Here is a 17292-nt window from a genome sequence, read left to right as displayed (position 1 = left end):
TGTTTAGAGATGCTCCTAAGTAATCCAGAATATGAACTGGGGACATGATCAAGTTTTATGGATCCATACAAGGACCTAGTCTGTCTGATAATGCAACTGTGAAGTCAAAATCCTTTTGTACCCTACATGCCATGTAAGCTTTTATCTGCCAATCATCTAAATATGGGTAGACTTAAATGTAGTTTTTGCAGAGGTATGCTGTGACTACTGCTGTGCATTTTGAAAATCTTCTAGGGGCTGATTTGAGGTAGTACCTTGAATTAGTATTGAGTTTAATGATAGATCGGATGTAGTTCTAGCAACTTGAACTTCTCCTTTTTATGTATTTGTTGGCTTGTCTCCGGTATAGAATGGGTCTGAATTCTTCCTAAGGGACTTTTAGGGAATCCACAAATATCCTGAATAGACACCATTCTCACTTCCTGATACAGAAACCAGTTCTAGTGCTTGTTTTTGGAGTACAGTTGTAATTTGCAACCAAAGCTTAGGGAGCTGATCGTGTGGTGCTTGTTTCTGTGGAACTGTGGGCAGTGGAGACTTGAATTGGATGTCTTAGGCTTTCTGGATAATTTTTAAGAACCAGTTGATGGTTGTAATCACTTTCTTTTAGGTTTTTAGATACACTCCCTCTCACTGGAGAGCCGAACAGAGTATATGCAGTGTTCTACTTTTGTTATTGTTATGGGAGCATGATTTCACTGGAGTAAAATCTCTGTAAAAATGTTATGGCTTTGGTCCATGGTCCCTTGTAGGTCTACGAGATATTGGGGCTGGTGATGTGTTTGTTGCCCCGAGACTGGGTGAAGGATTCAGGAGGACCCTTGAAGGGATACTGTGACGTGGTCTGGTGTCTCCATCTTAGAACTGTGCACAGCAAAATACCTTCTTTTCCTCTAGGCCCACAGCTAATAGTTTCAGAGTCCTTTTCATTCTTTTCCATTTCTTTGTCAGTGTGAGAGCTGAAGAGCATACGGGCTGAAAAAAGTATGTTAATTTTTTTTATTGTGCATATGGCTTCGGTGATGGTAGACGAAGCCATGATGCTCAAGGTAAAGCAATGCCACAGCCGAATGTAGTCATTGCTAGATCTGCTGTGTCAATGGTTGCACTTATGAACTGGTTACAGAAAATTTGTATGCCACTTAAAACTTCGTGGACTCTTGTTTTCCATCTCTTGATGGCATAGTCTGCTCTTTTCTGCAAGTATGACAAAGCACTATGGGAATCCGTGCTTCTTTTTGCAGAGTAAATAGCAGATTTAAGGGCTATTGCTGCTGAACCACAAACCTTCCTACTCACAGCATCCATCTTCTTCCTTTCACTAGTGGCACGGATGTCTCTGGTGCCAAATTATACTTCCTTTGTGCTGCAGAGACTATCACCAAGTGTGGTTTTGGTTCCTGGCAGAGAAATACAGGATCTTGTTGGACAAGTTTGTATTTTTTAAGGAAACACGTAATAGACAATTTTAAAGTGGCTAAAGTAAAAAATATATTTTCTGCAAGATCTGTGAAGCGTGGAACCAGTGGTAGTGTTGGTTTCGGAGAAGCACAGGATTGCAGTGTCTCTATTACAACGTATACAGTCACATGGGGAACATCTATTTGTATGCTGAGCTTTGCCGCAGCTCTAACAAAAATATCCTGGATTGTCAGAATGTCATCCACTAGGAATGATCTTAATCGAGAGGCATAGGCAATGATGATCCTGTTGCGTTGCCTCTTGATGCACTTGGAGTTATAGGATGTTCTCCGTCTGCCTGTAGTACATGATGAACAAGGTGTTGTTGGTTCAGAAAGTCTTGCTACCATTGAAAAATCATGTGGTAAAAGTGGGTCTGGCATTATTAATGCCAGAGGAGAGAGGATATGGTACTGGAGTTTTTGGAAGAGGTGATGGTGTCAGCAGCTGTAAAGGCTCTTTTACCGGGTCCTCTGCAGGAATGATATATCTTGGTCTGGGGTAGTAAAAAAGGTTAATCCATAGGGATGACTGCATCAAAATGAGCAGATAAGGTGGGTTGAGGCTATACAGTGCCTCAACATTAATTATTCTTTAGATTGATCTTCTCGTCCTCAATCTTATGATGGACTCCGGTGTCATGGTCATTCTGGGTGCCAATATGTGATTATCTGAGGCTGAAGATGGCTCAGTGGAGTGTGCTAGTGTAGATTGCTGATGTCATGGAGTTGTCGCTGTTGAAGGTCTATGATGTGATGATTTCATGACTTGTCCACTTGTCTAGTTGCTGATATTGTAACCTATGTTGTCAAAGGAGTCGTTCTTGTCATTGATGGACTAGAGGTCAATGGAAATGATACCAAGGAGGTGGTGATCGGTACCTGGGCTATAGATGTCGATGCAGCTGGAACCGTAGAGGTTCTCGAAGATGGACACATTGGCGCTGATGGTTTCAATGCGGACTGGTGCTCTTGAGAGGTGCAGGGGCGTCTGGAGCAATGGTGGTGATGGTTCTAGTGTTTTCCATCCTGGATCTACCTCTATGGTGTCCATTTCATGGGAGGAACCTGGTGCAGTTGAGGAAGCCCTCTCTTTTCTGTTTTTAGCTTATCTCTTCCGCTTTATGTTGTTCTAGTGTGCCCCTCAAACGTATTCCTGCTTTATCTTTAAGAGCCCTTCTTGTAATTTTCTTCACAACAGGGACAGTCTTTAACAAAATGAGAAGCAGGAAGGCATATCAGACACAGCTCATGTGGATCGGAAGCTGGGTAATGGAAGCTGCTGTCTTTTTAATTTTATTTTTAGGTTATTTCACTAAATAGATCATTTATACACAAAATGTGGAAATATGGATTATATTTTATTTACAATGCTGTCGTTTTACACAGAAAAATGGAGCTAACTTGCCTGTCAAAGTTTCAATTCAATTCAACATCAAGATGGATATAGATACTCACACACTGGCAGACTATTCTACGTTTATGATTATCAGTGAAAATCTTACGATGAAGAAGGGAGACTTCCTGACAAAGGGTGATCTTCAATTCCAACGAGTGAATCAGACGTGCAGCGGGCAAATCCAACAATTTACGACCAGTGCCATGAGGTTTTGTAGAGACATTTTCATACACAGCATTTCACTGGCAGGAGCTAAAGTGCTTGGGTTCCCAGAGCTTTAACTGTTTCTCTCATCAGCAGCCTGTTCATGCCACTTCTCAAGAATAGATGACTAACTTGTACCTAGAACAAACTAAGCAGTTCCTCAAGATGGTGTTGAACAGGATTTCTTTTACTGCTTGGTTTAAAAACTTCTAAAAGTAATCATAATGCACAAGAGAGTTCTACTTTTAAGATGGGGTGGGAGTTCAAGTGAGTAAAATATCTTCTTTTAAGAGAAAGAGGCTTTCCAAGCAGGATATTTCCCATTTCCGGTCTGAAGAACAAGGGAAGCACAAAAAACGGTGTTGTGTTTGCTTCGTCAGAGGTGACTCCTCTTGCTGGCGCCATGCAGGAACACGCCATTGACTGCATGCAGCGAGAGAATACACACACACGCAGGAGCAAGGAGCCTAGCTGTTAGTAAAAAGAGCGAAGTAAACCAGGCAGAGCCCCAGGACATGCAGCAAGGCTTAACAGATCCCATGCAGTGCCAACAGCTCATCCCACAGGCAAAGAGATAAGAACGAGGGTGGGCGACAGGCGAGGGTAGGACATAGCAGCAGGAATAGCGCAAGAGAAGGCACACTTGGCAATGGAGGTGGCAGAGACTTTCACCCTCATGGTGTAAATGTGCACGGGGTGAGCGAACAATACAGAAACTACTGCAGAAGCGTGCGAAATATCTTTTTCAAAATGTCGATACTGGGTCCCAGACATGGGCCAATACCAGTTATTTAAGATCTAGCAATATATACAGGCCCTGTCCGCTACAGGTTTGCCACAACTTCTTTGCTTGCTTGTGATTATTAATCAACCCATGCCTGGCCTCCTTATTCTTTGCAGCATTTCTCCAATTACTGATGCTTAACTGTCCTTTGCAAGTAGGAAAGCACTAACTGGACAGGACATGATCAGGTCCACAGCACCGGGATCAACACTCATTTGTGGTGTGAAGGGAGGTGAGGGGAGGGTCACATGCGAACTGCAGTCCAAGAAAGAGGGAGCAAACCGAGTAAGAAGAGGGAGAGAAGGTCCCTTCAGGACACATCTACCTTGTTCCACCAACCCCAAGCTGCTGCCGGAGGAAGCGGCCGTCATGGTGGCCGGAGCTGTGGTCTGTCTGCCCACTGTAGGAACCACGTGAGGACATGACGGACAGCAAACGGAGAACAGGGGAGGGGAAAGGAAACACATGAGCAAGTCAAAAGAAACAGAGGAAGTGGGGGAGGGTAAAAGGAAAAGGAGAGATAGAAACAGTGAAGAGAAGGGTGGTGTAAAAAGGTGGTGGGAGAAAAGTAAACAAAAGAATGGTCAGACGTGAGGGAGATAGACACGGAGGCAAAGGTGAGAAGGAAGGAAAACAGAGGTAGATATAAGGAGGGTGTGGGAAAGAAAATAGGAAATAAGGAGTGAAATAGAAAAAGAGGTGAAAAGAGAACAAGAGAGAATTAGAAAAAGTTGAGCCACAAGGAAAGAAACGTAGAGAAAGATGGTGCGAAATAAGTATAGCGGAGGAATTATTGTGAATGGAGAAAAGAAAGAAGGGAAAGAGCAAATGATGGAGACAAAGTTCAGGAGCATGAATGAAAATGAAAGAAAGACGGAGGATGGAATGAAGGAGTAGTAAAAAAAGAACAGTAAATAAACAAATTGTGAAAAGGAGGGGGAGTCATAGATATACGAAGAAACGTGGAGGGAAAGACAAGGAAACAAAAGAAACAAAGGAAGCAGAAAAAAAAGATTAGAAACTCAAGTGAGATAAAGAGCTGGAGGCTACCGCCCAAGAGCACGTGTGCATTGATCACACAACGCAGACAATAAACAAAATTACCTTCATGGTGATTCTGGAACTCTTATTATTCACTTCTTCCTTCACAACAGGATGAAAAAGGCAAGCAGGCATGGCATGAAGAAGAGTTTCCAAAAGCGGCTATCATCTTAAAGAATTTGATAGTGACACACGACCACACATCTTACCGCTCCTATGGACATACCAATACCCCTTGTTCCTTTGCATTGAGATATATACGTTTGAAGCAAGGGATATGCTCTTGGAGGATGGTTGGGGGTGTTGCGAAAGGGGGAAACCACTGGAGAGGACCAATATCAGAATCGCCCTATAGATATTTTATTTACACTGTTGGGGTGGCCCCTTTCCTTCGTATTGGATTTTGAACCTGATTAAATAGTTAGTGGCACAGCAAAGAGGAGCGAGCCCTCGTACGCTTAAAAATTTGCATACCTTTTGGACGCTATATTTAATTAATGCACATGAAAAATATGGCTCATGCTCTACATTGCTGCCATACAAATTTCGAGGGCACACCTTCCTAGAAAACCATCAATGATACCGTTGCTCTTTGAATGGGCATAAAGTCTTTGAAGTACCGACATTCCACCCATTTTTTACATCTGGAACCGGTGCTGTTTGCTTTGTAGCAGCCGCTTTAGGTGATGAAGACATGAAATGAACATCCGAAAGGATGTCTTTTCTAAATGAAACTTTGGAGCACAGCTTCAGCAACATCGCTTTATGTGAATAAGCAACAGACCTTTGCCGAAAAGCTGGCAGAATTATTTCAAGAACACATGCTCTCTCTCCTCATCCCCACTAGAACGGACAGGACCTATTCTGCTTCCAAAACATCTTGTTACTAGAACAAATGTTATGAGAACAAATGTTGTTCCCAGAACCCAAGTTGTAACTAGAACAATTCGATCAGCCCACAAAGAAATGCACACAGCGTGTACACCTTGACCACTCAGGATCCAGTGGAGTCATCTGAGTGCTCACTGAGCTCCCACTGACTCTAGCCTTCTAAATATTCCTGTCATTTACGAACGTTCATTCCATCACGAAGACCGCTTCACAGAGAAGAGATCCTCCAATCAAACCCCTACTGGGAAACAGTCTTCTTCCCTCTTCACACCAACATCAAAATAATCCAGATAAGCAAAAAGAATGTAAGACCATCCTCAGGTCCAACAGCCAGCTGAGCCCTTTGCCACTTTTTCCTTGTTGCAACCCTTACATCCTGGGTGTGGGAAAAGCTAAAGGCCCCAAGCCAATCTGAATTGTAGGATAAGCTACTTAAATCACCCACTCCCCCCCACCTAAATGAATCGAGCACTCTTCCCTAGCACCCCGCCCCCAATGAACTGAGAACTCTCTCTCTTTGCCCAATGTATGTGACTCATGACTCATGTCAATGTTTCCTTCCCTCAAAAAGGTCCCATAGGTCTAATTCCTCTTATGTAGGCGTGAAATACTGCATCCACAATTGCGTGAATGTATTCATAAACACCACACAAGATCCTCTCAGATTAAAGTTCTCAAAGCAGGTCACCCAGGTTCTGGGTGAGCCAGCCTCTGAACATTCACCAGATCTAATGGCTGGTTTTGCCAGCTTGCAAACACCATGAGGGAGAGGGAGGCAAATGTTTTTTTTTCCCTTTTCAAACCTAATCAGACCTAAGTGAAAAATAAAATGCCCCTGTAGTAAAGGGAGACATGGATATATGCCACTCGAAGGGGAAGACCTTATATAGGTACTGACCCCCTAACACGGCTGACAAGTGAGTAACAGGATAGGAATTTAGCAGGAACAATGGTGGCATTAGTGGGAGCAGCGCCAGGGTGGGAGGAGCAACACTTACGTGGTTCAATTGAAATTATGTAAAGTGACAGGTCTGTTTAGGGGGCTTTTTCCTGCGCACTTTCAGCTGCAGGAGTTTTCAACAAATTGGGAAAGAGGGAAATCAGAATGCCAGAGTAAAACTGAAGAAAGTCTTTATATCCACTCTGCTCTGCTTAATTGACTTCCTGCAGTAAAACATTCATTTATGAATTAACATGTTCATACAGAATTCTAGGGCCTGATTTAGCAAAGTTTGATGGATAGAGTAGTGTCTGTGAGGATGGCGGAGGACAGTATTGGCCATGGTACTTCGACTGTTAAATTTAGAGATGACTGCTAGCACACCAGTCACCTCTAACATGATGGTGGTTCTCTTGAAGATACAAAAAGTTAGGTGGCCATCCACCCCAAAATTTTATTTTTCGTTTTCCAGATACAAACTACCAAAGCAGGAGTTTGTTACTGAAAAACAAAAACTACTGTAAATGTCCCCCACACCGTGGGAGTTTTCTTCTAGGGTGATGGGGTAACATGTTTTTTTTTCCTGTCACTCAGTGCCAGGTTTTACCTGGCGCTAACAGACAGAAAAAAAGGCCATTACTCCCGCCCCCCTAAAAACAGCAGTCAGAGGAAGCTTTCCATCGATGAAGCCAGCTGAGGCTCTGTCGGAAAGCTTAACCCAACAAGTATTTAAATGAGGCAGGCAGACCCACAGTTTGGTGGGCAGGGTACTCTGTTGAGTTCATGACACAGTTCCCCATTTAACACATTCTGAATCAGGCCCTTGGTGTGGGCTAGCTAGCTCCATCAGCCAACCTGTCAATATCCCATTCTCTTTTCTGCAATTAAAACAATCATCCACTGGCTGATGTTTCATGAACAAAAGTAGGTAGAACATGTGGGTATATCACTACCCCTATTTGCCAATCTGGGATTACACCATTCATCCGTTGGCTGACAGAACACAATTTCTCAGCGTAGGAGTTGGGTACTCCAATGAAGTCACTGGAACGCTGAGATCAAGATACCTGGTGGAACCAGACCAATCCAATAGAAGTCATAACCTATCTAGCAAACATTGACTAGCTGGGTTGTAATACTACAAACCTGAGTTATCAAAGAAAAATGTGGCTACACAATAAACCTTGCCAGACCTGACCAGAGACATTTAGCACAGCCCGGTGACACTAGCGCTCGGTCTGTTGGTGAATAAACTATTCACCCACTTGAGAAACATCTGAGATGGACAGCAAACGTATGTTGCCTCCATGTAACTGCACTCATCAGTATGCTTGCAATTAAGCCAATCACTGGTTGCCTGTGATTAAACCAATGGCTGCAAGTCTGAAATGGTATATGCAGACACCTGAAACAAAAAGTGCCTCATTAACTATCGCTGTCATTTCTGTGATCAACCCATTCATAAGATACTTCACTTTTGAAATGAAAAATTGTCAGTCATATTGTTGATACCATAATAAAAATGTTATGAGATACAGGTTAAAGTATGAACCTTCTGCAAAATGCTGAGGACACTCTGACAAATCGATCATATGAAGTTAAGATCCTCAAACCAAATAAATGTCTGACAGTTCAAGAGTATGACTTCAGCTTACCTGAATCCATTAATTGTATGTAAAAGCCAAGTCAAATAACACCAATGCACGCATATACAAGCTGAGCCAAAAAGCCAACTAAGGTGTCCATAAATGGCGATTTGGAACTACCATAACAAGCTGTAATGATGACCCATCAAAGTCTGTAGAACGCCACCGCTTGGCACCCAGAAACTTACACTATTATTTTGTTGAAATTCATTTTGGAAGTTTTATATAGAGCAAACCAGTGCTTAATTTGAGCCGGTTATTCCTGTGCTCAGCACCAGCATTTATTTGTCATCACCTGCGCTTATGACAGTCTACCATATGGTGCTGCTGTCTGTCTAATTTACAAATGAGCGCAACAACTGTTGTATATTAATTCAATATACATTAAAAATGGCTAATGCCTGCCGCCCAAGTTAATCTTATAGTTTTGGGGGCCTGAAATAATCTGGAGTGTCACACTTGTAGGAGTGTGATGATTTGTAGTTGAGTTGGTACTGTCACTGGCATCGTTGGCAGGAGCAATGGGTAGTGCTAGTTACAATGGGATCCTGATGAGGGCCCTGGCACTTATATTTTTTTTTACAAATTAAGCATTGGCCAAACTCAGCCCAAGGGAATTAGTGCGCTTCATATTAGCACCAGTTACATTACACAATGTCATTTATTTTGTTAGGCACGGAGAGATGAAATGATTTGCCAAGAATCGCAGGATGTTGAGCAGAAGTCTGGACCTGCTCCGCAGATCCAAACTTGGCAGCTCTGGCCACACGGCCACATCCTCTCCCCAAGTCAAACATTGCTGCATCATTCTTAAGCACCCTTTTTTAATAACCAGATGACATAACTCACAAACACTCGTCGTGCCTGCTCGCATAATTCCACTCTTTAGATTTCAGCTGCAGGCCAAGAACTGCATAGTCTAACTCTGAAAAGAACAGGCCAGCGGAAGGGCAATGCACTATGTGCCGTCAGGATCTTAGAGAGCAGTCGTAGCAGATTCCCAAAGGAAGCACAACTTTCACATCTTATTTAGTTCTAAAGGCCCACAGATCACCATTTGTGACATCCAAGAGCAAGGCTTGTACCACTGGCAAACCAGCCTTCTGCATCACGTTATCTCTTCAGCGACCAGGCCACAACAAGCTGCCTTCAGGCCATTAGCTCTGTAATTAAAATTCCTGGTATTCAGCATTTTTCAGGATCACACACCTTAGTATCCTGAGGCTCTTGTGGTGTCATTCTCAGTGAATCAGCGATGTTCTTCACGCAGTCAGATCCAACAATGCCCTGACCAAAATGAAAGGTACTCTTGACAGAATTCCGCCACAAGCAAAACTAAATAGGATGCTTGCAGGTTTTATGTCCACACTCCAAATAGGTTATAGTTTTAAAAACAGACACGACTTTTACAAAAGAGAGGGCAATTTGGTAGAATCAAATAGTCCCCTTGAGCAGTGCATCTGCATTTTTTAAGCTCTAAACAATAAAGGGGGACTGCAGGCTGTGTGACAAGATAAAAAGATATCATTCCTAGCAAATGTTTTAATAGCAAGCCCCTACTGCCCAAATGAGAAAGCGTAGTAAGTGTACACTGACCCCAAAGAGGGGTCTTCCCTCTAGAAAGATTTCTTTTATTTCCAGTTGGTACCAAACAATTAATTTTACAGCACAAAAACCACATATAACGGACTAAAACGTCCATAAGTTTTATAGGACATTCTGACCAAAAGCCATAAACATTCCGAATAGTTAAGGGGCTACCACAGTTCCCAGCCTTATTTCTCTTTAGGAGCAAATCAAGTAAGTGCTTATGAGAAAATTGTTACCTTCTCTTAGGGCTACCTTTGGGGATGGATGGGAAGAGGACTTCTTAGAACTGGTAGAACTGGTAGTTGTGAAACTATCCCACTGTCCAACTTCACAGAGACTATTCCTCTGCTTTGTAGGGTCGGTCTGAGCCCTCTGCTCTAAAATACACATCAGAAGCCTGGGAGCATTCTTCTTAACAAACTGAGCTTAACTCTGAGAGCGAACCGTCATGTTGCCTTTACTTCAGCACAGTCCTTTGAGCTATTTTTTTTATCTCTCTTTGAAGTTATGCTCCTGGTACGATGACTGAATCCATCAGTGTTCCTATTCTCCTCCAAAATTCTTTAATGCTTGGATGATTAATATAGCCCACAAATGAGCATTCTCTCCTCGTGCTATCGGTACGAAAAGTTTTTGGGGCAGATTTATGTCGGACTTGCAGCACTTTTGCGCCGCCGCTGTGTCACTTCTGTGACGCAGCGGCGGCGTAAACCTTGCACCACGTTGTGACATACTTACATCGTGATGCATCTATGGAGAAGCGTCACGATGTAAGGCTCTGCCCCACATCAAACCTGCGTCAGGTTTCAAGTGGGCGTTTCCACACAGGGGGGGGGCGTTCCGTCGCAGGAACGCCCGTGAAAAGTGACTCAGTGAAATCTACAAGATTTTACTCAGTCACTTTCCCAACGCTTATGCGTCAAAACCCTGCGCCTGCTTGAAGCAGGCGTAAGGCTTGACGCACCACGTTAGAGATAGGGCAAGTTGGAATAGTGCTGGAGTTGCGTGCCGCACGCAACACAACTTCAGCACTGCGCCAACTTCAAGCCCTAGACGAGACACGCATTTGTTTATTCCTGCGCCATGGTGGCGCAAGGATAAACTTGCGTGCCGTATCTTTCCTGGCGCATCTCTGCCGATTTGCAGAGATGCGCCAGGCAACATAAATCTGCCCCAAAGTGCTTACACCTGCCCCAAATTTAAGACCTTCCCTCTTTCTGAGCTTGTGCGATTGTCATCGCACTACTGTAGAAACGACAGTAGAGAGCAGGCTTACAGCACCGGGCCCTGTAGAGAAAGTCTAAGGAATGTGGAAATGTGGCACCAGCATTTGAAACTGTTCGCCACTTCAGAGCTACAAGGTCACCATTGGTTGACCTACTGATAAGAACCTCCCTGTAGTCGAAGGGATGCAGAAGCGTTAAAGTGATATCCTGCTGATTTCAACCTTTGTAGACATGAAGGCAGTCCTCTTTTCAGGCAAGTCATGGTCATTTCAGGCTAGTATGAGACAGGTTTGAGCTATTGTACTCCAGTTACCCACCCGGTATAGTGTTTTTAGCTATACCTAGAGCCCATACTAATAAAGGGGACAACTGAGGAACCTAAAGGTATTTTTTAGATTTCCTGGATTCCATGTTTGTCCAATAGTTTTATTCAAGAACTTCCTCCTACTGCCAAGTCTTCAAGGAGGTTGAGTTCGCCCTGGTGGTATTACCGTACCAGAGTGGGGAGAGGATGCGGACGATAAGGCATGACGCTATTGTGTGTGAGGCATCATCTTCCATAAAGGATGGCTTTTCCACTGGGCTGGACAGAAATCCTGTTGTGTACGTTTGGCGGAAGTGCTGAACACTTCCCTAAAGTTTAGGAAGTTGTGTTCCTTGTGACAATCTGTTTTTTTGTATCTTGGTGAACCTACCGGTACCTTTTTGTGTTGTGCTGTCCATTTCAGAGCCAGGGATGTGCAATGCTAGGCACTCCCTCGAGGCAATACCAGCATTGTGCCCCCAGATTGACCCCGCCTGCAGCAAATATGGAACCATGTCCATGGGAGGGAAGCTGCAAAATGTCACTTTGAATAATGGGCCTCAAAATGTTGAGGAACGGTCCACGCCGCTGCCGCTCACTTCCAAAGATAACACTCTCCAGCCAGACATGGGAATGAAAACTCCGAGCTGAAAGAGAGCTTCATCTTTACATCCACACGATTAAGCACAAAAAATAAACCTGACTCGGGGAAGAATCTCGAAGAAAAAGATCCCTACACACTATCGCAACTTTCTGCTTCTTTTGTGCCTTGTGTGCTGAAGGCGTTAACACGACTGGGAAGAAGGTAATTAGTACCTTAGTAATGGGAGAGGAGTAGGCCTAAAGGCTAGGGCGGTCGACCTCACATCTGGGGAACTGGGTTCGAGTCTCGGCAATGACGCTGAACATCCTGTGATTCTGGGCAAATCACTTAATCTCCCAGTGCCTAACAAAAATGAATGTGTCCTCATGTAATGCAACTCGTGCTATGTAAAGCGCTCTGATACCCGATTAAGGTCAAGTTTGCGCTATATAAAACTAACATTAAAATTACCCATATATTTTGAATACTTTTGGTTTGGTTACTAGTTTACAACCACTCTCAGAACACAGCACACCAATTTCCAAATGCCAACGGGTAAAACAAATCTACAGTGGACTTCCTAGGACACTTTCCTTGCTAAACTTGGAAAATATATATCTGCTGTTGGACTTGCTCAAGTTCTCCTTCCCTCATCTGTGCTATCTGATATTCTTGCTGGGCGCATTCATGTTCTCAACTCAGTTGTTTCGCTCATATGCTGCTTAATGCTCCGTTTTATCTACTCTGTTATTTTCCTATCCTTTCCAATCCATTGCTCTGGTCTAATTTTTCCTTCACTGTGCCCTTTAGTCTTTTCCATGAATGCTACGCCACCAACGCTTATTTTGTCTACTCACTTGTTCCTACACCTTCTTTCCGCTTAACAACATTTCACTGTTTGCCAAGCTTCTCACTTGTTCCTCCTTGCTTCCATGATTCCTTCTCGTTGCTTCCATTTACTCTTTAACCTTTCTGGCTAAGAAGTATCCATTACATTTTGTATTATATTCCCTCCTCCGAAGCTACATTCCTTAACTTATGGTTAGATTTTTGACCCTCCGCCTTAGTGCACAATTTCTAATTTTCTCAATGTGCTTATCTGCTCCAGGCTACAGTCGAAGATCTTCGGAAAGAAATAATCTGAAATGCTGAATAAACTGCAGTATCTGTGGAAATATTGATGAACCGACAAAGGAAATGTGTGCTGCAGGCAAATTAAGAAAAAATAGCAATTTGTGGGTAGAAAAAAAAAACAATCCAAAATGGAGGCAGAATCGAACTCTTCTGGTTGCTATGTAAAAAAAAAAAGAACTACTGCACAAATAACAGTTGTTGCCTCTTCTTCGTGACATGCACCAAGCAATGGCCAATTGATATGCATTTCTAGGGATTGCACCTTATTCCTGGTGAAATGTATCACAGATTAAGAAGAGCAGGAAAGTCGCTGATGCGGCCTCAAAACATGTGCATTTTGCAAACTCTTGAAATGGTTAGGTATTTCTGCTCTCATTAGCTATCAGAAAAAGACCATAGGGAAAAACAGTGAAAGCAGGGGCGTAACACCAGCACCTGCGGCACACGGCCCCCCTTTCAGTCCAAAGCAAACATCTGTGATATGCTGGGGATTTGGGCCCCTTATCACATTCTGCAGGTTGGCCCAATCATTTTGTTTTACACCGCATGTGCAAGAACCTCCCACCCTTTCTGCCTTTAAGCTAGAGAGGTATTTCAGAGGCGGCTCTCTGTGTACGCAGGAACTTCAAGCAGACGAAAGACGACTTAATAATGCACCGACATACCCCAATATGTTCACACTAGGTGCCGTAGCATAATACTGCACCATTTCAAGGGAGGCCCATAATCGAATGTTGATAGCGGAGACAGATACATAAAAAGACCTTACATCACTGTCTCTCCATCTAACGAACAACTTCCCTTGGTGCCCGGCAAAAGTGGCAGGAACTGAGACTTTGGGCCTGATTTAGTCTTTGGCAGATGGAACTCCATCCGTCATGCTGGCGGAGGACATTATCCCAGCCACCTTCACATAGTACAGTCTGCCTAATTTAAAGATGTCCACCCGCTCAGAGGCTATCTCTGTATTTTGAAAGAAACCGCTGTTTCGGCGGTCGCCTTCAAAATACAAAAGGTTTGGTGAATGGCGGCATTGGGTTTGACAGAAAGTCAACAATCTTTTAAACTTTTTTGTTTTTCTTAAACCAAATCCCAAAGCTGGAGTTTGTTTCTGAAAACAAAACCCAAATGAGCACCCATCGTGGGTCAGTAGTTGTTTTATTGTGTTCCGTTTAAACTGATGGTGACGACTGAAAAAAAGGATATTACACCATCAATTCTAAACTAGGTGGGTGGTATACCATTCCTCAGACGAAAAGCTCATGGTCTGCGCGTCTGTCAGGCTCTAAGATGTTCAGTATAGCCATGTAGAATAAATATACACATACATAGTGATTTTAAATGGACCCAGAACGACTGGACCTTCATGAGATACATCCGCCTAGGTGAAGCTTTCACATCTCCAGCTGTACCGGGAGAGGCCCTAAATTCAACCTACAGGAGAGGATGAATTGTTCGAGATTTGCCTGTCTTTAGGCAGTTCTCACAGACTCCCATTCAGTAACCACTTGAAGCATTATTTGGCTTTTCATGTCATAAAGTTAATGGTATTGTGAGGATGATTCTAAACTTCATCGAACACCACTAGATAGGTGGGGAAGACGGACTGTTCCTCAAAGTGTTTCCTTATTCAATCAATCAATGCATTTATATAGCGCGCTACTCACCCGGAGGGTCTCAAGGCGCTTGGAGAGGCGGGGAGGTCCGCTACTGCTCGAACAGCCAGGTCTTGAGCTGCTTCCTGAAGGCGAGGTGGTCTTGCGTCTGGCGGAGGTGGGTCGGGAGGGAGTTCCACGTCTTGGCGGCCAGGTAGGAGAAGGACCTTCCTCCCATGGTGGCTCTTCGGATGCGGGGGACGGCGGCGAGGGCGTGGTTGGTCGAGCGGAGCTGGCGTGTGGGAGTGTAGAAGCTGAGGCGGTTGTTGAGGTATCTTGGGCTTTGGTTGTGTAGGGCTTTGTGTGCGTGGGTGAGGAGTCGGAACGTGATTCTCTTGTTGACCGGGAGCCAGTGCAGGTCTCTCAGGTGTCAGGAGATGTGGCTGTGTCGGAGGATGTCGAGGATGAGTCTTGCTGAGGCGTTCTGGATCCGCTGGAGTCTCTTCTGGAGTTTGGCAGTCGTTCCGGCGTAGAAGGAGTTGCCGTAGTCCAGTCGGCTGGTGACGAGGGCCTGGGTGACCGTCTTCCTGGTCTCGGTGGGGATCCACCGGAAGATCTTACGTAGCATGCGCAGGATGTTGAAGCACGACGAGGAGACGGTGTTGACTTGTCTGGTCATGGAGAGGGAGGAGTCCAGGATGAAGCCCAGGTTGCGTGCGTGATCCGTTGGTATTGGTGCGCTGCCCAGGGCAGGCAGCCACCAGGAGTCGTCCCAGGCGGAGGGTGATGATCCCAGGATGAGGACTTCCGTCTTATCTGAGTTCAGTTTCAGGCGGCTGTTCATCATCCACTCGGCTACATCTTTCATCCCTTCGTGTAGGTTGGCTCTGGCGGTGGCGGGGTCGTTGGTGAGGGAGAGGATCAGCTGGGTGTCGTCGGCGTAAGAGATGATGTTGAGGTTGTGTTGGCGTGCGATGGCCGCGATGAGGCTCATGTAGACATTGAAGAGTGTTGGGCTGAGCGAGGAGCCTTGAGGAACGTCGCAGATGACTTCGGTGGCTTCTGATCTGAACGGGGGGAGGCGGACTCTCTGTGTCCTTCCGGCGAGGAAGGAGATGATCCATTCTAGCGCCTTCTCTTGGATTCCGACGTTGCTGAGGCGCTGCACTAGGGTGCGATGGCAGACAGTGTTGAATGCTGCGGAGAGGTCCAGGAGGATGAAGGCCGCAGTCTCCCCGTTGTCGAGCAGGGCTCGGATGTCGTCGGTGGCTGCGATGAGGGCGGTCTCAGTGCTGTGGTTTGCCCGGAAGCCAGACTGCGAGAGGTCGAGGGATCCGTTCATCTCGAAGAAGGCGGCCAGCTGCTTGTTGACGGTCTTCTCGATGACTTTGGCCGGAAACGGGAGGAGCGAGATGGGGCGGTAGTTTTTGAGGTCGGTGGGGTCTGCTGATGGCTTCTTCAGTAGAGCGCTGAGTTCGGCGTGCTTCCAGCTCTCCGGGAAGGTAGCGGTGTCGAAGGAGGTGTTGATGATCAGATATTAAGAGTCATTTGCCCAACTAATAAGTAGGAGGTTACAAATCATACAGGTTTTCATTATAGAAAGACTGGATACTTACTACATCAATTTGACCATATTCTGCAACTCTGTATGTAGCTCCAAAACAAACACAAACAACATCTGCATTCTTCAAAAACCCTCTTAAAGTGGTTTTGTTGTAGAACCGCTCAAAAGAATCATTTCAAATGGGAGTAAGTATGAATGGCTGTGTCCAGGAAGAGTTATATTAAACAGTCCATGTCCTAGTGTTGGGTTTCAGTCATGGACACAGATATCTTCCTCTGCCTGGAAACTACTGTTGAGGGAGACAGAACTTAGGAACCGGGAGCTTTTAAGAGTTAGGTGCGGGACCACCGCCATAACTTCACCTTATCCACAAAAAGGTCAGAGCAAGGAAAAGTGAAAATCACTCATTCTACTTTGATCATACACTGCTTATACAAAAAAAGTGAAACATCCTGCATTTGTAGTTTAAATGTATATATTTACGACAAACTGTTTGGATAGTGCAGGATCCTTTAATACATGCCTGATTAACTAACACGGGCTGATTTTCTTAAATGCTACTGTTAATCAGGAAAACCACAATTTAATTATAGCTTATTGTTATTTAATAGCATTCTGGAATAGTACGAAGATGCGAGTTCACCTGCTGAAACTTACCAGAAAAGTTTCTTGTTGCTAACATAGTGGTGAGAATAGCCCCCTAAAACAGAAGAAAAAATATGCATTAAACGTTAGAATGTAAGGCTCAAGCATGAAAGTCAGATTAGTATAGACAGAAATACTGGCACGCTTATGCGGGGACAACGAAAAAAAGCTACGACCGTAAGGGGAACTCTAGCACTAAAGTGAGAGACACTGGGCCATCACACTCATGATTCTGTTACAAACCTACAAGAGGATCGCGGTTGCGCACATCACTAGAAAATTCACA

The 17292-nt window shown here is 44.5% G+C and overlaps 1 protein-coding gene across 9 annotated transcripts in view; it reads right to left on the bottom strand.

Annotated features, from left to right (window-relative positions):
• LOC147679851 (calcium/calmodulin-dependent protein kinase type II subunit beta-like) overlaps nt 1-17057 on the bottom strand; it is a 202178-nt gene extending 185121 nt beyond the window's left edge. For 7 of the 9 annotated variants that reach the window (XM_086943404.1, XM_086943410.1, XM_086943411.1 and 4 more), the window contains exons 1-2: nt 17019-17057; nt 4173-4247 (exon numbers count right to left, since the gene is read on the bottom strand). In XM_086943404.1, coding sequence (XP_086799530.1) covers nt 4173-4247; nt 17019-17043 — 100 coding nt within the window. In that variant the 5' untranslated portion in view covers nt 17044-17057. The remainder of the gene's footprint in view (nt 1-4172; nt 4248-17018) is intronic. The other 2 variants (XM_086943408.1, XM_086943409.1) reach the window with 1 other exon arrangement.
• Between the last annotated feature and the right edge of the window lie 235 nt (nt 17058-17292).

Source organism: Lissotriton vulgaris, chromosome 11 (assembly GCF_964263255.1).
Source record: "Lissotriton vulgaris chromosome 11, aLisVul1.2, whole genome shotgun sequence".
Lineage (NCBI taxonomy): Eukaryota > Metazoa > Chordata > Amphibia > Caudata > Salamandridae > Lissotriton > Lissotriton vulgaris.
Note: the sequence above shows the minus strand (reverse complement) of the source record. Positions and strands in the feature narration are given on the sequence as shown.